This window comes from Rhinatrema bivittatum, chromosome 2, assembly GCF_901001135.1.
Source record: "Rhinatrema bivittatum chromosome 2, aRhiBiv1.1, whole genome shotgun sequence".
NCBI lineage: Eukaryota > Metazoa > Chordata > Amphibia > Gymnophiona > Rhinatrematidae > Rhinatrema > Rhinatrema bivittatum.
Window position 1 is genome coordinate 575,095,661 of NC_042616.1, and position 23,638 is coordinate 575,119,298.

General features: G+C 44.1%; 1 protein-coding gene across 1 annotated transcript in view; it reads left to right on the top strand.

Moving 5' to 3' along the window:
* PIEZO2 (piezo type mechanosensitive ion channel component 2) overlaps window positions 1-23,638 on the top strand; it is a 1,301,103-nt gene that overhangs the window by 792,212 nt on the left and 485,253 nt on the right. Inside the window, exon 20 of the mRNA XM_029587157.1 lies at window positions 21,641-21,817. Within this exon, the coding sequence (XP_029443017.1) occupies window positions 21,641-21,817 (177 nt within the window). The remainder of the gene's footprint in view (window positions 1-21,640; window positions 21,818-23,638) is intronic.

Sequence of the window (23,638 nt, forward strand, 5' to 3'; positions counted from 1 at the left end):
GTCAATTCCATCGATGGCATGCCAGGGTCGATTCCACCGATGGATTCGATGCCCAGGTCAATGGCATTGATGCCCAGGTCAGTGGCATCGATGTTGGGTCGATTCCATTGGTGGCATTGATGCCCAGGTCGGTGGTATTGATGCCAGGGTCGATTCCATCGATGTCAATGTCGATTCCATCGATGCCATCGATGCCAAAGTCGATTCCATCGATGCCAATGTCATTTCCATTCATGGCATTCATGCCAACATTGATTCCATCGGTGACCATGTTGGTGCCATCAATGCCCATGTCGGTGGCATCGATGGCATTGATGCCATTGGTGCCTGAGTCGATCCAATCGATACCATCGACACCCGTGGCCATGCCATTGATGCCCGTGGCCATGCCACCGATGCCGTCTGCACCCGCCTCCATACATCAATGCCGTGGATGCTCTCATCATTTCCATTGTTGACTTTGACGTATCTATCGATGCAGTCATCGACTCCATCGATGCTGGTATCATTTTTCCGATGCCAATGATGTTTTATCGATTATTTGATGCCACATCATTTCCATAGATACCTACATCGATGCCGTCAGTGCTTCCGTCACTGTCATCATTGCTCTGCTCGGGTCATCGACGTTTTTTCATATATATTTTTGACGATACCCTCGAGGCCGCTTCGGCCGCCATCGACACCGTCAATACCGACATAGCACCTCCATGTAATGCCCTCGCCTAAACACAGTGCTCCATGCTTTGGGTTCTTATTAAAGCCCCGTATTAGCCTACGACACTACATAATGCCAGGAGCAGTGCAGGCATGCTGACAGTCCTTCATCAGTCGCCATCCAAGACAGCGAGAGCATCCATCTCAGCGCTGGGGAAAGACCGACACAGTGACCGTCTGCCACTGACGCCATCCAGCACATCGGTGCTATCCTTCTCGGTGCTGGAGAATGCCTGGGCTGAGCAACATCACCACTGCCATCGCCACTGTTCCGCACAGTGCTGGCAGTCCTTGGTACTCCAGAAATACCGGAACGAGTTCCAAAGAATTATGCACTGGTGTCACGAGACATCGAGCCGCTGCGACGAGGACCGGGTTCACGAGCTATTAATTGGCTTCCCTATTCCCGAGGTGTGCCCCACCAACATTGGTGCGGGATTGTGGCCCTCCACAAAATTACTGTGGTAGTGCCAGCCACACTCAGCCTGTCTCCTCTTTACTTGCGCCACCATACCAGGCATCAGAGTTGAGACGGGCATCTACGTCCGACAGGCTACCCCTCGATGACTCCTGAAATCCACGGAGCCAGCAATCTTCACCAGCTCATCCTTCGGCGATCCACATCGGATGGTAAGTACCCGCTTCTGCGGCATTCCCATTGAGATGTGTTCTCTAATTCAGGCCACATGGTTTGAAAAGTTCTAGGTCGTGTACCTTTCAAGAACCGTATTAGTGTCACATATTGCTATGCCAGCTATGTCAGCCACAATACCAAGAGAACCTCTCTATCATTTCTTTGGGATTGTATCCGGACATCCTCCCATTTTCAGCAACGGGGCTCTGTACTGATTAATACTCTGGCTTCTGGTTCCTAATTCAGAACCAAAGTTCCAGATGCATTCGCTGATCTGCTAAACACAAGATCCAGCAAATACTACCTCAAGTGCAAGTCCACCTCGAAGCCTGACGACAGGTCTCAATGTCTCCTTATACAGCACACAGACATGCGAGTAAGACTTTACTCACTCTATGAGTTTGTATTTCAATCAAACACAATCTGGTTATGGTCCATTTACTTTATTTAATTGTTGACCCCTTTTTATATTTTTATGTTTCAAAATTTTTCTTAAAAATAAACCAACTGGAGATGACTCACTAACCCCATGTGTCAGTAACTCCTCGGATCAATGGAGCGAATGAATAGGTATTCCTTTATAGTTCTTTATAATCCTTAGGAAACAATCCCATATCTCTAAGTATGAAACAAACTGCAGAGTAATATTCATCTAATATAGCAAACAATCCCACTTCAAAGTAATACTCATCTGATGCAGCAAACAGTCCCAGTCCCAACGCGATCGTGTTTCGGACCACCCGGTCCTGCTTCAGGGGAAAACATTCATGCAAAGGCTGCACTCCATATCCCGTGATGGCTCCAGTCAAACGCTGTTCATTCTCCAAAACATCTGTGGTTAACTCAACAGTTCCTTCTCTTCGCAGTCTGACTTCAGACCTGCTCTTCAAACAATGTATTGGTATTGCTAGATATGTGGTTACAATTGAAAAGAAAAAAATTTTGACCAGTGAAACCTACTGTTTTTGTGAGTGTGTTACAGTTTGTGAGGGTTTCTGGAATATAGGAGTATTTGGGCGGTTTTTTGTGATTGATTCTTTACGGAGTGCGACATCATTCACGCTTTCCTTGCATGGACAGCTGCATAACCACAGTCAGTCCACGCAAGGAGTTCTAACTTCTTCATGACTCACTATAAATTTTCTATCTGGGAATACTGTCACTGCCATAAATCCCTTATACAACACTTCTGGAGACCACAGTCACAATGACTTTCCTGTCCAGCAACCACACAGACATTCTAATAAATTCCTACATGTCCCTGCGCGCATATTCCATAACCTCAACCCCTCAATTCTTCATTGTTTGGCCATGGGGTTTTTTCACTATGCACTTTCCTCATAGATCCAAAACTGCTATGGGTTAGATTCAGTGAAATTCCATTATCAGTGGGTCTAAGCTGTTCAACCGCTTTCGTCCCTCATCTATATTGCAGATCTAGAACCAAAACCTAGTCTGATCCTGCTCATGCTCGCATTTACTCAGAGTTGTAAGTTTGACCTAAAATCTTCTCAACCCAATATGCATCTATTCCGCTCCAGGCACAGTTTTACATAAACTTCCTGGAGCTTGTAGCCATGAGTTATACCCTTATGCCTTCCAATACTGCCCCTGCAACAAATCTTTGTGCATACAGACAGACAGCATAGGGACAATGTGCTTTCCAACACACAATTACGCACAACCTCTTAGCTGCTCTGCAAGGAAGCTGCACAGCTCTACCCTTGGCCCTTGCTCACTCTATGCATCCTTGGACCACTTATCTAAGAGACTTACTGAACGCACTAACAGACCTTCTCCACATAGGTTCCATCCTCTCGAATGGTCTCGGACTACATGTGCGGCGAGAAAAATCTTCTAGCGCTGAGGTCAACCGAACTTGCCCTCTGCGTCCAAATTGAACCATACGGTGCACAGATTCTACTCCCTACACATGTTTCCAATGCGTTCCCAAAGAAGCCTTTCTTCCATCAAGGGCCTCTTAAATGTGTCTCTTCCGCTGCCTCTCATAGCCAGCACTCTTCTAATGCTGAACCGGGACAGGGTTCACTGTTCCTCAGACCCACGTCCTGGCCGAGACCAGTATGCTTCCCATACTTCTCAATTCATCACACCAGTAACCAATTCACCTTCTCACCAGTCAGTCACAAATCGTAGACTCACTGATGTTCTCAGGTACTGGTAGCATCACAAAACCTTCCACACATAAATCCTACCATTCAAAATGGCATGATTTACCACATGACGTGTACAAAAGGGTATTACCCTTTTTCTTTTTTTTACACCACTCTCTTCTCTTGCTCCCTCGGATTCTGCTCCCCAGACATCCTCCACATAGGTACACCTCTGTTCCAATTGGTGTATAGTTTGGGAGTGGCGATACCCGATTAACGGTAAACCCCTTCTGAGTCAGCTTACCATGGATTATCCACTGATCAAGCCCCCTCTATTTTCACTAGTCACGGAATGGAACCTATATTTCGTGCTTATAAGTCTCATACGTTCTCCGTTCGAGCCTTTCCATTCCTCTTATTTCACAGTTTGGCATGGGAAATTCTTTCCCTCATAAATGTCATTTCTGCCAACAGGGTCAGTGAGTTACACACCTTGTTACATACTCATCCAACCCTGCGTTCCTCCGTGACCGAATGGTTTTACGTATTCAACTTCATATCCTTCTTAAGGTAAACGTTGCATCTCGCCTTACTCTGAATATACTCTGCCCATTTTTCCCAACACCTCTCTCTCACCAAAGCAAGAGGGTTTTTCCACTCCTTGGACAGTAATAGTGCACTTGCATTCTATCTAGATTGCACTACACTCCATAGGAATTCCACCTAACTCTTTCCTTCTGTGGCAAGAGTCAACCTGTGAGTTCCAGTGGGCAAACAGACCTATTCCTCCTAATTGATGGTCTGTATCTCTTTTACTACCAACAAGCAGGCATTTCACTACAACAGTGTGTAACTACACTCTGTTGCGTCCGTCCCAGCCTCAATAGCTTCCCCTCGGCCGCTGCTGCTTGTACATATTTATCAGGCTGCAACCTGGAGCTCTCTCCTTACCTTTGCAGCCCATTATTGCTTAGATACGACTAGCCGGCATGCTCCATGTTTGGCCAGTCCGTCTACTCTTATTTTTTTCGGTTTAACTACCCAACATCCTTCTACCAACCTGTTACCAGTTTCAGGATGCCCTCCGTTGCAAATTCCACCCCCGTCATTGTGCCTTTTGTGTGTCTTGGGTGCATTTGGTGCACTCTCGGGCATCCTCAGCTCGGTACTCACCCATATGTGAGGACTACCATCTTGCTTGTCCTGTGAGAAAGCAAGTGTTGCTTACCTGTAACAGGTGTTCTCATAGGACAGCAGGATGTTAGTCCTCACGAAAACCACCTGCCACCCTGCGGAGATGGGTCTGAATACGTTTTTTTATTTTAGTTTCACTTGCGCTTTTAGCTGAGGGAGACACCTGTGGTTCACAGGGATAATTGCAGGCTGAGCATGCTCAGGGCACTCACAGGCCGATACAGTAAGGACACGTTAGAAAGAGTACGGCAGTGCCGGGCGCACCCTCGTTTGCCGCACACACAGTTCGGATCACATACCGCTCGATACTCTATTTAAATTGCTTGCAAATGCAAGCCACGTCCAACGCGCATCCATGAAGCGCAATCCATTTTACTGTATAGGCGCTTTATACAGCGCCTATACAGTATCCTGGGTGCACTGGTACCTGTCATTTCAAATGTCATTTCAAATGACATTTGAAATGACAGGCACCAGGAAGTGGATCCCAACTTTAACCAAAAAAAACCCTAAAAACCTAAAATCCCTCCTCCCGAAACGACTCGACATGTAAAGTATTGTGAATAAGTGTAACCAAAGTTAACTTACTTTTTCTTTCTTTCTTTCAGCCCTTTCAGCCCTCTCTGCTCTCCTCCGGAGGCTCGCGTCTCAGCTCCCCTGCCTCCCGGGGGCAGCCGGCGGTGAAAGCGGCTTCCAGTGGCCCCTGCCGGCAAAGACGGACGAACGCACACCCGTAGTGCACGGGCGCTCAAGCTAGCGAAAGCACATGAATGGGTGTGCGTGACGTACGCCGTGACATCATGCACGCCCGTTCATACGCTTTTGCTGACTTGGGGGCCCGTCAATTTGGGCACTGTAGCCAGCGAAGCGCATGACGTCACGGCGCCCGTTCATGTGCTTTTGCTGGCTTGAGCACCGGTCAATTTGGGCGCTCTAGCCAGCAAAGCGTATGAACGTATGCCATGACGTCATGCGCTTCGCTGGCTACAGTGCCCAAATTGACGGGCCCCCAAGTCAGCAAAAGCGTATGAACGGGCATGCGTGACGTGCGCCGTGACGTCACGCACACCCATTCATGTGCTTTCGCTGGCTTGAGCGCCCGTGCACTACGGGCATGCGTTCGTCCGTCTTCGCCAGTGGGGGCCACTGGAAGCCACTTTCGCCGCCGGCTGCCCCCGGGAGGCAGGGGAGCTGAGGCGCGAGCCTCCGGAGGAGAGCAGAGAGGGCTGAAAGGGCTGAAAGAAAGAAAGAAAAAGTAAGTTAACTTTGGTTACATTTATTCACAATACTTTACATGTCGAGTCGTTTCGGGAGGAGGGGATTTTAGGTTTTTAGGTTTTCTTTTGGTTAAAGTTGCTTCGGGAGGAGGGGAGATAGGACTGGGCTGTCCCGGAGACCGGCACTCATGGGGCTGCCCCGGAGACCTGCATTCATGGACACGGCCAGGGCAGGTGAGCGGGGGCTGGGGGAAAGTTTGCCGTCTACCCTTACCCCTGCCTCTAATGCAGGGGTAGGGGTAGGCGGTAAATTAGCAGGTTAAACGCGTGACTGAACTGCAGGTTAAAAAAGTGATAGTCGGGGCGCACGTTACTGAATGGGGGGGAATAGCTAATCCGATCGTTTACATCTCTTATACATGCCGCGTGCGGAAAGGGTTACCCGTTGATTTAAAGAAGCGGTACGGATGAGTTAAAAGAGATAGTGAATCGTGGGTTGGACTAACGCGGCCAAATTGTGAGTAGAAAGCAGGTTAGAAGCAGGGTAACCGCGGCCGCGCTTTACTGTATCGGCCTGTCAGTGTGCCAGTGTCAGTCAAAGCTTTGTAGAAACTTTGACAGAAAAGTTTTCCGTACAGGGCTCCATCCTGTGATGTCACCCATATGTGAGGACTAACATCCTGCTCTCCTGTGAGAACACCTGTTACAGGTAAGCAACACTTGCTTTCTCAAATGTAACCCAACAGCAACTTCCTGCATGAGTCTTTCACCTGATCGCTCAATCCTCCTCTCATATCTTTCACAGGCTTGACCAAGGCCATCACAGTTATCATACTGTTGACCTCCCTATACTTTCTCTGAGCCCTGATGAAGTCCTATCACTGCTGTTTTTAGATTGTAACTGCTGCTCCATGCAGGTTACCCCTATTCTTTTTTTGGAGCCCTAGTGTAATTCTATCACTGCCCTAGTGTAATTTTATCAGTGCCAATCTGTCAGGCCGATACAGTAAGAATCAAGGGAGAGCAGGTGCTCCGTGTTGAGCGCCGGCTCTCCCAACACGCACCCAGCCTCTTCTCCTGGGCACGTGATTCTTTATTTAAATGAGGAGTTGCGCTAATAAGGAGGCGCTGGGGACAATAGCGTGTCCCTAGCTACTTCTTATTAGCATAGAGGTGACTGTCAGCGGGTCCCGACAACTGATGCTGTATTTTACCGGCATTGCTTTCCGAATCCGCTGACAGCCACAGGTTAGGAAAACGGACGCTGGTAAAATTGTGCATCCGTTTTTCTAACCTGCTGACCATCAGGCAGATTTTTATTTATTTATTTAGTTAGTTAGTTTTAAATTTTTGGTTCCTCCGACTTAATATCACTAGGATATTAAGTTGGAGGGTGTACAAAAAAGCAGTATTTTCTTCTTTTCTGCAGTTTTCCGGGTTGCTCAGAAATTATCACCTGCCCAAGGGCAGGCATTAATTTCTGAGCATAAAATGTGCAACTTGGCTGCACATTTTACTTTCAGTATCCTGGGCGACTAACCAATAGCCTCATCAACGTGTATTTGCATGCGATGAGTGCTATTAGTTTTCGTGGGGTGGGGGGTGGTGGCCGCGCGTTTTCGACATGCTAGACCCCTTACCATGTAAGGGGTAATAGACGTGCATCAAAAACAGGCGGCCAATTGCGTGCTAAATGGTGCGCTTGGCCGAGCGCCCCATATGTATTGGCCTGTGTTCATATAATATCAATGCACTTCATTTCCATCCTTGTACCACTATGGATCCTCTGTGCTTATCCATGCATTTTTTAATTCTGCTACCATTTTTGTCTCCACCATCCACTTCGGAAGGGCATTCCAGGCATCCACTACCACTGATTTGAAATATACTTAGATGGCAGATGGTGGGTGCACCTGATGTTTAAGACAGCTGCCTCACAAATAGTCCATGGTTCTCTCCTCCATAGCATCATTGGTGAATTCCTCTGAAACAGTAAGGGATTCCTTCCACCAGCCATATTAGCATGTTATTTATTTGGTTTTTTAAAATTATGTATGTATTTATTTTTTCTTAAATGTATTTATTTATTTATTGATTTGTACAGTTTTTATATACTGGTGCTCAGTGAAATCCATTGCTACAGTTAAATGGCACCTTATAACAAATTACATCAAAACAAAGGTCTTACTGTGGAAAATGAATGATAATAATAAAATAACTGCAGGGAATCAGGCACTAGAATAGATCTGTTTGAAAAGGTAGGTCATAAGTTGTAACCAAAAGATTTCCTCCTTAGATATGGAAAAATAGTTTGCTAACGTTCTTCCACTGAATAACTCTGGAAGTGAGAAGCAATCTGTTTAATATGTAGGCTGCAAAAGAAAGTGTGGGATACAGAACAGAGAGATCAAAAAGCTGAATAGCAGCAGATAGATAATGCAGAACAGCATAAGATATGCTGTGCTGAGTCAGATCAAAGGTCCATGGAGCCCAGCATCCTGTCTCCATCAGTGGCCAATCTGAGTCACAAATTACTTATGTTGAAGTTTACACTTCCAGCATTGCCTCTATCAGAGCTGCACTGGGTGGGGCAGAGGGTCTCTTGCTCTGGGCTGGGATAAAACAGGTATCGGGGGATGGGGAGGGTTAGGGGGATGGGGGAAAGGCACCAGGATTCTTCTTTTTGGGTGGGGGAGAGATGGGGAGGCAACTCAATCACATGTTTGAGACAGTTGGGAGTAAGGCCTGGCACACAATGCTGGTCATTTTGTAAATCTTAGTATCACGCTTGGGAGAGGGGGCAGTTAAGCGATTTGCCTTCTCTACCTTTATTTTGTTAAATAATGACAGTGCTACTTAGCTGGATATCTTTTAAAAATATCCAGTTTAGTAGCATGATTTCTGTCCAGAAAAGCCAGATAACACAAATCCTACCTGGCTATATTCAACCTTATTGTAGAAGGGTTGGAAGGGTCTCATATAATCGTGTAGGCAACCCTGCCTCATTTGGCATGTCATAATCATAGAACCGCCAACCTCCTCCTTTTTTTTGTTATTTTCTATGCAAATATTGTAAAAAGAACTTTTTACTGTGTTTAAAATCACCCAATGACATCCAGTGCAAAATATACTCAACTGGATACAGATTTTTCTTTGTTGTTTTCAAATACCACGGCACCACCGTTGATATTCTGTCAACTATGATCTCTGATCCTTCTCTTGTTGAGAACTAACTCTATTTTTATTACTGTGTATCAGATCTCACAAGGTATCCATGTTCATTATATTTAATAAAAGAGAATTCCACAGTTTGTGTAGGTGCATAAAATTTAAAAATATTCAAAAAATATAAAAGCTTTGCGATAGCATCCATACAAGTGTTTTTCACAGCGAGTGAACCTTCTTTGGTTCCTTTTTGATTATTTTGATTATTTTACACTGTGTATGTGGCATTGATATATTTATATTCAACCTTAGCCAGTTAGGTTTTATGTTATCTGGCTATATGAGGCAAGATAACTTTAGGTTGGTGTATTCAGTGGGACATTTATCCCACTGAATAAATGAGTCAAATTATCTGGCTATCTTTAGCTGGCTAACTTGTCCATTAACTGGCCTACTGAATATGGATCTCAGAGTCTGTTGTGTGGCTATAGGTTGGAAATGAAGAAATGGGGTAAAGTCTGTTAACTTTAGATGTAACTATTCTGCATGGGAGTAACATGCACGGAGCGAAACTTACTATCCTAAACTTGTGCTTGCTGGGCAGACTGGATGGATCATTTGGGTCTTTTTCTGCTGTCAATAACTATGTTACATAGAAACATAGAAACATAGAAATGACGGCAGAAGAAGACCAAACGGCCCATCCAGTCTGCCCAGCAAGCTTCACACATTTTTTCTCTCATACTTATCTGTTTCTCTTAGCTCTTGGTTCTATTTCCCTTCCACCCCCACCATTAACGTAGAGAGCAGTGATGGAGCTGCAGCCAAGTGAAATATCTAGCTTGATTAGTTAGGGGTAGTAGGGGTAGTAACCACCGCAATAAGCAAGCTACACCCATGATTGTTTTACCCAGACTATGTTATACAGCCCTTATTGGTTGTTTTTCTTCTCCCCTGCCGTTGAAGCAGGGAGCTATGCTGGATATGCGTGAAGTATCAGTTGTTTTTTTTTTCTCCCCTGCCATTGAAGCAGAGAGCTGTGCTGGATATGCGTGAAGAATCAGTTTTTCTTCTCTCCTGCCGTTGAAGCAGAGAGCTATGCTGGAAATGCGTGATGTATCAGTCTTCTCCCATGCCGTTGAAGCAGAGAGCCATGCTGGATATGCATCGAAAGTGAAGTATCAGGCACATTTGGTTTGGGGTAGTAACCGCCGTAACAAGCCAGCAACTCCCCGCTTTGTGAGTGCGAATCCTTTTTTCTTCTCCCCTGCCGTTGAAGCTATGCTGGATATGCGTGAAGCAACAGTTTTTCTTTTCCCCTGCTGTTGAAGCAGAGAGCTATGCTGGAAATGCGTGATGTATCAGCCTTTCTCCCATGCCGTTGAAGCAGAGAGCCATGCTGGATATGCATCGAAAGTTGAAGCAGAGAGCCATGCTGGATATGCATCGAAAGTGAAGTATCAGGCACATTTGGTTTGGGGTAGTAACCGCCGTAACAAGCCAGCTACTCCCCGCTTTGTGAATGCGAACCCTTTTTTCTTCTTCCCTGCCGTTGAAGCAGAGAGCTCTGCTGGATGTGTGAAGTATCAGTTTTTTTCTTCTCCCCTGCCGTTGAAGCAGAGAACTATGCTGTATATGCATTGAAAGTGAAGTATCAGGCTTATTTGGTTTGGGGTAGTAACCGCCGTAACAAGCCAGCTACTCCCCTCTTTGTGAGTGCAAATCCTTTTTTCCACGTTTCCTCTTGCTGTTGAAGCTTAGAACGATGTTGGAGTCACAGTAAGCATGTATATGTTTATTGAATAAGGGTATTGTCTCCAGGCAGTAGCCATCATTCTGGCGAGTCACCCACTCTTCATTGGCGGCCTCTTGACTTTATGGATCCACAGTGTTTATCCCACGCCTCTTTGAAGTCCTTCACAGTTCTGGTCTTCACCACATCCTCCGGAAGGGCATTCCAGGCATCCACCACCCTCTCCGTGAAGAAATACTTCCTGACATTGGTTCTGAATCTTCCTCCCTGCAGCTTCAAATCGTGACCCCTGGTTCTGCTGATTTTTTTCCTACGGAAAAGGTTTGTTGTTGTCTTTGGATCATTAAAACCTTTAAAACCTTTCAAGTATCTGTTGTTGTCTTTGGATCATGTTACTATCAATGTCAGGCTAACTGGTCTACAATTTACCAGATTAATCCTGGAGCTCCTTTTAAAACTTGGCATTATATTGGCCCCCTCTAGTCTTATGGAATTGTGGCTGTTTTTAATGATATGTTACAGATTACTAGTAGCAGGTATGCAATTTCATATTTGAGTTTTTTCAGATCTATGGGGTGAATGCTATCTGGTCTTAGTATTTTATTACTCTTTAGTTTGTCCATTTGCTCTATTTCAGCTTCCATTTTCATAGTGATTTGCTTTAGTTCCTCTGAATCATCACTATCAAACAATGTTTCTGGTGTGGATATATCCCAATATTCCCCTCAGCAAAGACCTTATCTTCACTGAGTGCCTCTTTTTTTACTTTATTTTCAAAACGACATATGTTTTATTTGTGTAAGTGACATTTTGAAAATCAGTCAGGGATCAATGCATGTAAAAGTATGTGTAACCTGGTTTCACACATACTCTTTTCATAGACTTGCTTTGGTGAGATCAGGAAGAAGTACCATACCTGGACAAGAGTTGTGCTTGTAGAGACTAAGTGTCACTGTAACTGGAGCAGGCAATTGACCTGTAGCAGTCACCATTCCCCATGGGTTGGGCTCTTGGATTCACAAGGCCACAAAGGGCTTACCAGCTGGCAGCAGGAATCAAATGTGGAACAGGAACCAGGCAGGAAGCAGCCAGGAATAAAGTGCAGAGCAGAAACCAGGCAAGAAGTAGGAATCAAAAACAGAGCAGGAATCAGGCAGGAGGAACAGCTGTTCTTGCAGAGCAAAGTCCATAAAGACTATTGGACCAGGAAAGGTATGTCAGGTTTGGGCTTCTTATATCCATCCTTCCATTTGGGACACCCAAAGTTGGCCTAATAGGAAGCCTCTGTGCAGTATCCTCCAGCTGGGTAGATGAGTTAGCTCACTGGTGGGCAGTAGACAGCGTGCTCTGCTCCCCTCACCTCCTCCCCATTATGAATTTGTTCTGCATATTTAGTTTTTTATAGTTTAGGGTGGCCTCCCCTTTTTTTTTTTTACTTTAATTTCTTTCTCTTCCCTTTCTTCCCCATTTCCTCCGGTTGCATGCACATTTTGGTTTGGCAGCAGGCAGGTCTATAAGATCTGTATGGGTGCAGTGAGACATTCCCACCCATCCCATCTTGACTGTTGGGGTTGCACCTTGGGCAAGCAAGAATAACCCCAAAGCCTCCCCTTGCCAGGGATACCACACCCTCCCCATGCCTTGAAGGGATACCTTTCCCTTTCCCAGAATCTTGGGGAGCCTCCTTCATCTTCCCCATTTACAGGGGACCTCTCCCCTCTCCTTCCCCAAGCATTGGGGTCTCTCTCCACTAGGGTTATTAACTGGCTCCAGATTTTCAGGACAGGTTGATCCAGTCCTGGTTGTACCCCATTGAATGCTGGGATTTATTCTGATTTCCCTATTGCATTCCCTAAGAAAAGCAAGACTATAAGTACCTGAATGCAAGGGGAATAAAACCAGGACTGGATCAACCTGTCCTGAAAATCTGGAGCCAGTTGGCAACTCTACTCTCCACCCCCATTTTTATCTTTTTACACACACACACCTAACCCCACACCCGCAGCAACACCCAGAGACCACCCAGAAGAAAGAAAGGTAGACACAAACAAAAGGCACAAGGAAGCTGATAGATAATATTTTTATTTCTTTGTTTTTAAATAAAGCCATGCATAGGTGCATGGCCTCACTTCAGGCTAGAGTAAGGCCCTAAAAGGAGCCTAAGTTTTGGGACGCAACATCTAATGGGTCAGGACTGCCTTTGGCAGCCCCACCACTGAAGGCTAACTTGAAATAGTCTGGAAGTGCTTCTCCCATTCTGTGCTTCATTTGATAGAGTCTCTCACAGTCCTTCTCAAGCTAGAGTCCCTGTTGCTCCACTGCCAGGTTTCTTGCTCTTGAATACCTGATGTTGTGGGTTCAATTGTCCCTGTCCAAATTTCTCTTTCATGACTGAATATATTTTGTATTGATTTAAGGAATAAATATTTTTCTGAGTCTTAGAACTCTGGAAAATATTTTTTGAGTTTGACTTTTACTTTTTTCCTCACACTAATTTTGCTTTGTGTTTTACAGGGATGTGCATTCAATAGAAATGAAATAGGAAATAACAAAATGTCCTATTTTCTTTCATTTTGTTCTCAATCCTAAACAATTCAAAATCTGATAAAATTTCATTTGTTTTCATGGATCATTTTGAAATCCCCCCCCCCTCCCCCCAAAAAAAAAGGTCACCTGTGGGCCTAGAAAGAGGCCTGAGGCAGGGGTCTCACCTTGGAATAGACCGAGGTCCAAACAGGGTTCTCTGCATTTTGCCCGAACATGACACCAGGATCTCGGTTCAATGCTGAGGCCTTGGATGGAGACCTGAGCAAAGGCCCAGGCCCCAAAACTTTGCTGGGGCCAGGAAACATCCCAGCCCCCAATTAATTTGTCCATCCGAGATCAGATTCTGCAGCCCAGGCACAGGCCAGATGCTGGTGCCCAGCCCGGAGGCTAGAGGCTGGGTCCCGAGTCCTGGGCCTCAGCTTAGTCTGGCTCAGTCCCGACACCTGGACCTTAGCCTCAGCTAAGGCCAAGGGCAAGTCTGGAGGCTGGGTTCTGATCCTTGGGCCTCAGCCTAGGCCTAGGCCCAGGCGCAGGCCCAACACTGGGGCTTGGTCCAGTTCCAATAGCTGCTCCTCAGCCCGGGCCCAGGCCTGACATCTGGACCCTGCCCAGGATCAATGCCGGGACCTGGTCTGGAGGCCTGGTCCTGATGTCTGGGCCTCAGCTTAGGCTCAGGTCTCATAGTGCCTCACGAACGTCGGTATAGTAAAAGTTCTTAAATAAATAAAATAAATATGTACCATCCTCTTCTTTCTTCTTTCTTCTTTAAATTGATGGTGTCCACTTGGGACGCACTGGAGTTAATTAACTCCAGTACCTTCCTCCTCAGTGGAGGGCTCCATTTTGTTGTATGGCAGATATAAGGTGTCAGGCCTGGGCTTGGAACTAGGCTGGGGCCCAGGTGTCAGGGCCCAGCCTCTGGATGGGGCCTTGGCATCGGGCCTTAACCTAGGTTGAGGCCCAGGTGTTGGTAAGCGGCTTCTTGACCGGGCGTCAGGCCTTGGCCTAGGCCGAGGCCGAGGTCCCAGGATCTGGGCCTAGGCCCCAGTATTGGGACCAGGCCTCAAAGCCTGGCTTTTACATAGGGCTAGGCAGAAGTCGTGGATCCTCCCTAGACTGGGTAAGTGGGAGCCAGGCAGGATCCTGGCCCTGGTATTTTTTCAGGTGGGAAGGATGGGTAGTGGAGAAGTGGAGGCCCTGTTTCATTTAAAATTTGTATTTCGTGAGGTTTTTTTTTATTATTTCATTTTGTAAACCAAAAAAAATGAAGTAAACATTAAATGAAGTCCAATTCATGAAAAACACACACCAAAAATGAAATTAAAAAACAAAATCAATCTATCTTTTTCTTCTTCCTCCTCTGATCCCAGTTGTGTATTTCCCTGTTTATTGTAACTACAATTCCTGCACCAGTTATAGTTACTCGAGCTCTCTGTACAATGCACGCCTGTTAAATGTAAACCGGTTTGATGCGGCCCTCGGTTGTGAAAGCCGGTATAGAAAATAATAAAATAAATAAAATAAATAAATAAAATACTTTTTTTTCCCAACACAACCCTACTTATTTATTTGTTTATTAAAAATTTAGAAACTGGCTATCAAAATTTCTAGGCAGCTTTATGAAGCTTGTGGGGACATAGTTGTAAAGGCTAAAGTACCTAGAGTTACAGGCATGATAGGACACTGTGAGTCACAATTTTTTTGTATCATTTAGTAGACCTCATACATGGGCATAAATGTCAATGCTATTTAGATAACGTTTTACACCAGTGGTATAATCATAGGCCAAAAATGAATTTTGTATGCTTAGTGACTCTAGAATTAAGATATAAAAAAATTAGCATTGCATTTCTTTTCATTCATTTGCATTCAACTTCTTTGAATAATATAGCTACTTAGCTTGAATATGTATGAAGAAATGCCTGAAAATCGAAGATGTAGGGAGGCTCAAGATGTGCTAGCCCGACATGGACCGTGTTTCGGCATCTGCCTTCTTCAAGGGCCGAATATATCTGTGAACATTGTAAAAGTTAATTGCAAAACCAGCAAACTATTTTAACAGTTCCGAAAGACACTTCACAATGTGGTACTAACATGAGATGACTCAGTGGCATTTTCACCAGCGTGTGAGTAATGCGTTTCCTCTACCAGAGGGGCCGCACATGTGCCATTTTTAAAGGGACATTTGACCAATAGACAAATTACACATAGGATACCACGGCTGATGTCAATTGTTGCTACTGTCTCAAAAGGTTAAATGATGGTATACCGTTCAATGGCAGCATTCAACCTATGGGGCTGCATACAGTTCAAGTAAAATATTAAATTATCTTAAATTAATCTTACCTCTATGTGTATCATGGTCACTCTGGACATTCACTCCTTGTACACTAGCATTCCCCAAGAGCAGTCATTTCAAATCTTAGAACAAACATTGGACTCAAGACCACGTCCTCATCGCTTTCCCACAACGTTTCTGCACACTATGCACAGATAGCTCTGTGTGAAAATTATTTCTTATTCAATGAGCAGTTTTATAAGCAGATCCATGGTACAGCCATGGGTGCCACCATGGCTCCCAGCTTGCCATACCTATATATGTTGAATTTTGAGGAACTGTTCCTTTATCCAGCTTTGGTATATAAGAACATTTCCCATTGGACTCGGTATATTGATGATATCTTCTTCCTTTGACACAGTGATGAACAAAGTTTGCATCAGTTTCTTGATTGGATTAATTCCCTTGACACTGATTTATTTTTTTCTATGCAATATTACCATAAACAAAACATTTTTTTAGATATTTTGATTACTTGTCATTACGACTATTTTGCCACCACATTATACAATAAATCTAAGGAAGAAATACTCTTCTCCATTTTTCTAGTTTTCTCACTTACAGTTTAAAAAACAATCTACCCATTGGTCAATTCTTTATGTTTGGACAAAGCTGAATTTTTATCACAAGCCCAGCAATCATCATCTAGACTACTCCATCGTCAATATCCTACATCTATCATCAAAAAAGCTATTAAGCGAGCATCCAATGCCCAACGTGAATGGCTTCTATTTGAAAGGTCTAATGATTCAGAAGCATTCCCTTTGGTATGCACCCTACGATATTCTACCAAATCAGCATACATAGTGGCTACCATCTGTAAATATTGGCATATTTTAAAATCTCATGCAGTATTTGTTGAACCTCCTGTGACAGCCTACAGTGGAGGCAAAAATCTTAGAGATTTTCTTACCCATTAATTTTTACGTTTGGACACCTGCCAGCAAGTGGAGCTTCCACTAGGGCACTGGCAATTCAATAAATGCTCGCTATGCACCCAAACACTTACTGGTCCTTCCTGGATTGACAACACAGGCAAAGTTCATATGGCAAGATCATATTCAAATTGTTCCACCTCCAAAGTTATTTATATGATTGTTTGTGCTTGTGATAAAATTTATGTTGGCAGGACCAAACGAGCAATACATACTCAACTTACTGAACATCGGAGTTGCCTCACTACAGAGAAAATTAAAGCTCCTATAGTGCTTCCTTGTTTGCAAAATAAGCATAAATTCGTGGATCTTACGTGGCAGGTGATTGATAAAGTACAAATGTCAAGTATAGGGGGTGATCCACAAAATTTACTTAATTATCGCAAAGAGGCTATTTTAGCCAAAAAAAACATCCTTCAAAAATTGGAAGAAGGATCCATATGAAGAAAATAGGATAAAACATTAGCACTGTCAAGTTAAGTGTAAAACATTGATAAGACAGGCGAAGAGACAATTTGAAATGAAGTTGACCATAGAGGCAAAAACTCATAATAAAAACTTTTTAAAATATATCCGAAGCAAGAAACCTGTGAGGGAGTCAGTTGGAACATTAGATGACCAAGGGGTTAAAGGGGCTCTTAGGGAAGATAAGGTCATTGCAGAAAGACTAAATGAATTCTTTGCTTCCATGTTTACTAATAAAGATGTTGAGGAGATACCAGTTCGGAGATGATTTTCAGGGGTGATGAGTCAGAAGAACTGAACCAAATCACTGTGAACCTGGAAGATGTAGTAGGCCAGATTGAAAAACTAAAGAGTAGCAAATCACCTGGACCGGACGGTATGCATCCTAGGGTACTGAAGGAACTCAAAAATGAAATTTCTGATCTATTAGTTAAAATTTGTAGCCTACCATTAAAATCATCCATTCTACCTGAAGACAGGAGGGTGGCCAATGTAACCCCAATATTTAAAAAGGGCTCCAGGGGCGATCCGGTTAACTATAGACCAATGAGCCAGACTTCAGTGCCAGGAAAAATAGTGGAAACTATTCTCAAGATCAGAATCGTAGAGCATATAGAAAGACATAGTTTAATGGAACACAGTCAACATGGTTTTACCTATGGGAAGTCTTGCCTAACAAAACTGCTTCATTTTTTTGAAGGGGTTAATAAACATGTGGATAAAGGTGAACCGGTAGATGTAGTGTATTGGATTTTCAGAAGGCAGTTGACAAAGTCACTCGTGAGAGGCTTCTAAGAAAACTAAAAAGTCATGGGATAGGAGGCGATGTCCTTTCATGGATTACAAACTGGTTAAAAAACAGGAAACAGAGAGTAGGATTAAATGGTCAATTTTCTCAGTGGAAAAGGGTAAACAGTGGAGTGCCTCAGAGATCTGTACTTGGACCGATGCTTTTCAATGTATATATAAATCATCTGGAAAGGAAAACGACGAGTGAGGTTATCAAATTTGTGGATGATACAAAATTATTCAGAGTAGTTAAATCACAAGCTGATTGTGATACATTACAGGAGGACCTTGCAAGACTGGAAGATTGGGCATCCAAATGGCAGATGAAATTTATTGTGGACAAGTGCAAGGTGCTGCATATAGGGAAAAATAACCTTTGCTGTAGTTACACAATGTTAGGTTCCATATTAGGAGCTATCACCCAGGAAAAAGATCTAGGCATCATAGTGGATAATACTTTAAAATCGTCGGCTCAGTGTGCTGCAGCAGTCAAAAAAGCAAACAGAATGTTAGGAATTATTAGGAAGGGAATGGTTAATAAAACGGAAAATGTCATAATGCCTCTGTATCGTTCCATGGTGAAACTGCACCTTGAATACTGTGTACAATTCTGGTTGCCACATCTCAAAAAAAGATATAGCTGTGATGGAGAAGGTACAGAGAAAGGCAAACAAAATGATAAAGGGGATGGAACAGCTCCCCTATGAGGAAATACTGAAGAGGTTAGGGCTGTTCATTGGTGAAGAGACGGCTGAGGGGGGATATGATAGAGGTCTTTAAGATCATGAGAGGTCTTGATCGAGTAGATGTGAATCAGTTATTTACACTTTCAAATAATAGAAGGACTAGGGGGCATTCCTTGAAGTTAGCAAGTAGCACATTTAAGACTAATATGAGAAAATTCTTTTTCACTCAATGCACAATAAAGCTCTGGAATTTGTTGCCAGAGGATGTGGTTAATGCAGTTAGTCTAGCTGGGTTCAAAAAAGATTTGGATAAGTTCTTGGAGGAGAAGTCCATTGACTGCTATTAATCAGATGTACTTAGGGAATAGCCACTGCTTTAATTGCATCAGTAGCATGGGATCTTCTTAGTGTTTGGGTAATTGCCAGGTTCTTGTGGCCTGGTTTGGCCTCTGTTGGAAACAGGATGCTGAGCTTGATGGACCCTTGGTCTGACCCAGCATGGCAATTTCTTATGTTCTTATTTTCTTATGTAGCCCCATGGGTTGAATGCTGCCATTGAATAGTATACCATCATTTAACCTTTTGAGACAGTAGAAACAATTGACGTCAGCTATGGTATCCTATGTGTAATTTCTCTAATGGTCAAATGTCCCTTTAAAAATGGTGCATGTGCGGCCCCTCTGGTAGAGGAAATGCATTACTCACACGCTGGTGAAAATGCCGCCAAAGTCATCTCATGTTAGTACCGCATTGTGAATTGTTTTTCGGAACTGTTAAAATAGTTTTCTGGTTTTGCAATTAACTTTTACAATGCTCACAGATATATTCAGCCTTTGAAGAAGGCAGATGCCGAAACACGGTCCATGTCGGGCTAGCACATCTTGAGCCTTGCTACATCTTCGATTTTCAGGCGTTTCTTCATACATATTCAAACTAAGTAGCTATATTACTCAAAGAAGTTGATTGCAAATGAATGCAAAGAAATGCAATGCTAAATATTGTATATCTTAATTCTGGATTCACTCAATTCATTTTTGACCTATGATTATACCACTGGTGTAAAACGTTATGCTAAATAGCATTGACATTTATGCCCATGTATGAAGTCTACTAAATGATACAAAAAAATTGTGATTCACGGTTTTCTATCTTGCCTGTAACTCTAGGTACTTTAGCCTTTTCATTTATTGTCATTACATATGGCTATTACATAAGAACATAAGAACATGCCATACTGGGTCAGACCAAGGGTCCATCAAGCCCAGCATCCTGTTTCCAACAGTGGCCAATCCAGTCCATAAGAACCTGGCAAGTACTCAAAAACTAAGTCTATTCCATGTTACCATTGCTAATGGCAGTGGCTATTCTCTAAGTGAACTTAATAGCAGGTAAAGGACTTCTCCTCCAAGAACTTATCCAATCCTTTTTTAAACTCAGCTACACTAACTGCACGAACCACATTCTCTGGCAACAAATTCCAGAGTTTAATTGTGCGTTGAGTGAAAAAGAACTTTTTCTGATTAGTTTTAAATGTGCCACATGCTAACTTCATGGAGTGCCCCCTAGTCTTTCTACTATCCGAAAGAGTAAATAACCGATTCACATCTACCTGTTCTAGACCTCTCATGTTTTTAAACACCTCTATCATATCCCCCCTCAGCCGTCTCTTCTCCAAGCTGAAAAGTCCTAACCTCTTTAGTCTTTCCTCATAGGGGAGCTGTTCCATTCCCCTTATCATTTTGGTCGCCCTTCTCTGTAACTTAACCAAAAATGTTTTGAGAGAGTTGTGGTGGGACATATTTGTATCCATGCCTCATATTTGTTATTTGTATTTATGAAATATAAAAGCTGTTAACCATTTTTTAATTAATTTTATTCACGTGAATTATGCATGTTTGTGTGTACAGCACCTTGGGCGATTCTTTGAAATCAGGCAAGCCGTCAAAAATAAATAAATAACAAATGGCTTTAAAAATTGATTCCTATAAAATTACAGGAATCACAACAAATGTCCTGTAAGTTTTCACCATCAGTTGGCAATTTGAGACTCTGGATATGTTTGCTAAGCTTCCCCCCCCCCCCCCAGACCCAGAATGGGGGAAAAAAAAGCTTTAGCAATTGAGGCCCTTGTTGCACATTTAGTAAACCTGCATTATATTTTGTTTATGTCTACCGTGTCAAATATTTCTATGAGCACAGTTTTGCAATGGCAAGTTTCAACTTCATTTGACAATTATGGCAAAATTACGGGGACAGTAAATGTGAAATAGTCGCGCGGGCGTACATGCACATGCTGGCTCGCGCCAATGGACGCTGCCATTTTATAACATACGTACGTATATGCTTGCATAGTGGAAAATAGGCTGTACGCGTGTACAGTTTTATATAGATGCACACATGTGCACGCACATGCTGCCCCTACCATGTAAGTGGGGAGATTTTAGTAGACACGCACGCAGACGCAGTTACCAGTTTCCCCAGTTCACCCAGGTAAAGGATTGGACTTCCTAACCCCCCCCCCCCCCCCCCCAGTTAACTAGCCTACCTTTCACCCCGTTAGCCCCCCCCCCAACCTTTAAAACCTCACTAACCTCTTTAGTTTTTTTTTTTATTTTAGGACTTCCACACCATACATAGCAGAAGTAAAATTACATGGTAGGGGACCCCAGCACATGCTTGTGCGCGTAAATACATACGCGCAGAGTTCATTGAGAAATCTAGCAGTACCCATGCCCTGCCTAGGCCACACCCTCATCCCGCCTCTTTTTTTTTTTTACCGGGAGATTTGCATGTACTCGTGTGCTTTTTAAACTTTGCGTAGCGTGCACTGGCCGACTGCATGTATTGCCTGGCTTTGGAGCACTTAGGGCTTTTAATATTCACCTTACAATGTATAACATTAAACAAGGCAAAACCCCATTAAGCCAAATTAGAAAAAGCGTTACTTTTCTTTCCAATATATTTTGCATGGCTTTGATCTAGACAGTATAAAGAATTAGCTGCCATTCTAGGCATATGGTGTTGATCACATAATGAGTGTACTCATCCAAGGGTGTTTTTCTTATTTCCAATCTTATGTTTTTCAGGTTTCCCTGCTAAACTATGTGTTTTTTATTGCTTGGGCTTTTGCATTGCCATATTCCCAATTCCGTCCATTGGCATCAAGTGTCTGCACAGTCTGGACATGTGTGATTATCATTTGCAAAATGTTGTACCAGCTTGCATCCATAGATCCTGAAAGCTTTTCCACTATCTGCCTAGAGGTAAGTGGTATTTGTGTAAAATAATGCCAGTTATATATCCCTAAGGCAAAATTTTCTTAACTTGGGCCCATTCCCTCTTTCTTCACTTATTATAGTTTATATTAAATATACTACAAGAATAACCATCTTAAATGAAAGCATTTGAGAGTTTGAAAATTTCAGTTTATTGCACATGCATTGCATTCCCTGTCAGGACTGGAAAAGTGTACTCCACTGAATATACAAAATTACCCAAGACATTCTTTCAACTGCCTGTGTTTGTTATGTATCCCTGCTTAATCCCCAGTCCTTTCTTTTGCCCCTCGCCAGAGTCTTCATTCATTTATCCCTGGCTAAATCCACCCTTCTCTCAGTAACCACCAAGCCAAAGCCTCAATCATTCCCCTCAGTGCCCCTCAGCAATACCTTTGGCTACAGTCATCCCCCAAGTACCTCTCAGCCTTATTTTTGGACCCATCCCACTCCTCCCAGTCTAAGTCCCCCTACTCAGCAATTCATTCTCTTATTTAGCAGAATGGGTCAATAGTTCTCGCAGTCGCAGCCTCAACTGCTTCCCTCAGAAACCTCCAACCTCAGGACTCCTGTTTGTGTATGTGTGGTGTGTGTGTGTACGCGTGTGTTGGGGTGCATAGGGCTGTGGAAGGAAGCACCATTCAGTAATTTGAAGAGATTCAAAACTGGAGCTCTGAGCAACTGAGTGGCAGTATGGTTGCCTAGTTGCCTAGCAATCATTTCAAAATCTGATTAATCAGTAGGGATGTGAATCGTTTTTTGACGATTTAAAATATCGTCCGATATATTTTAAATCGTCAAAAAATCGTTAGGGCCACGATACAATACCAATTCCCCCGATTTATCGTTAAAAAATCGTAAATCGGGGGAAGGGGGAGGGCAGGAAAACCGGCACACTGAAACCCCCTAAAACCCACCCCCGACCCTTTAAATTAAATCCCCCACCCTCCCGAACCCCCCCCCCCCATGCTTTAAATTACCTGGGGATCCGGCGGTGGTCCAGAACGGCGGCGGTCCGGAATGGCCCCCTCAATAGAATCGTGTTGTCTTCAGCCGGCGCCATTTTTCAAAATGGCCGCCGCAAAATGGCGGCGGCCATAGACAAAAACGATTCGACGGAGGAGGTCGTTCCGGACCCCTGCTGGACTTTTGGCAAGTCTTGTGGGGGTCAGGAGGCCCCCCCAAGCTGGCCAAAAGTTTCCTGGGAGTCCAGCGGGGTTCCGGGAGCGATTTCTCGCCGCGAATCGTTTTCGTACGGAAAATGGCGCCAGCAGGAGATCGAGTGCAGGAGGTCATTCAGCGGCGGTCCGGAACCCCCGCTGAACGACCTCCTGCAGTCGATCTCCTGCCGGCGCCATTTTCCGTACGAAAACGATGCGCGGCGAGAAATCGCTCCCGGAACCCCGCTGGACTCCCAGGAAACTTTTGGCCAGCTTGGGGGGGCCTCCTGACCCCCACAAGACTTGCCAAAAGTCCAGCGGGGGTCCGGAACGACCTCCTCCATCGAATCGTTTTTGTCTATGGCCGCCGCCATTTTGCGGCAGCCATTTTGAAAAATGGCGCCGGCTGAAGACAACACGATTCTATTGAGGGGGCCGTTCCGGATCGCCGCCGTTCTGGACCACCGCCGGATCCCCAGATAATTTAAAGCATTTGGGGGGGTTCGGGAGGGTGGGGGATTTAATTTAAAGGGTCGGGGTGGGTTTTAGGGGGGTTTAGTGTGCCGGCTCACGATTTTAACGATTTTTCACGATAGTTTACACACCCAAACGGCAACAATACGATTCCCTCCCCCTCCCAGCCGAAATC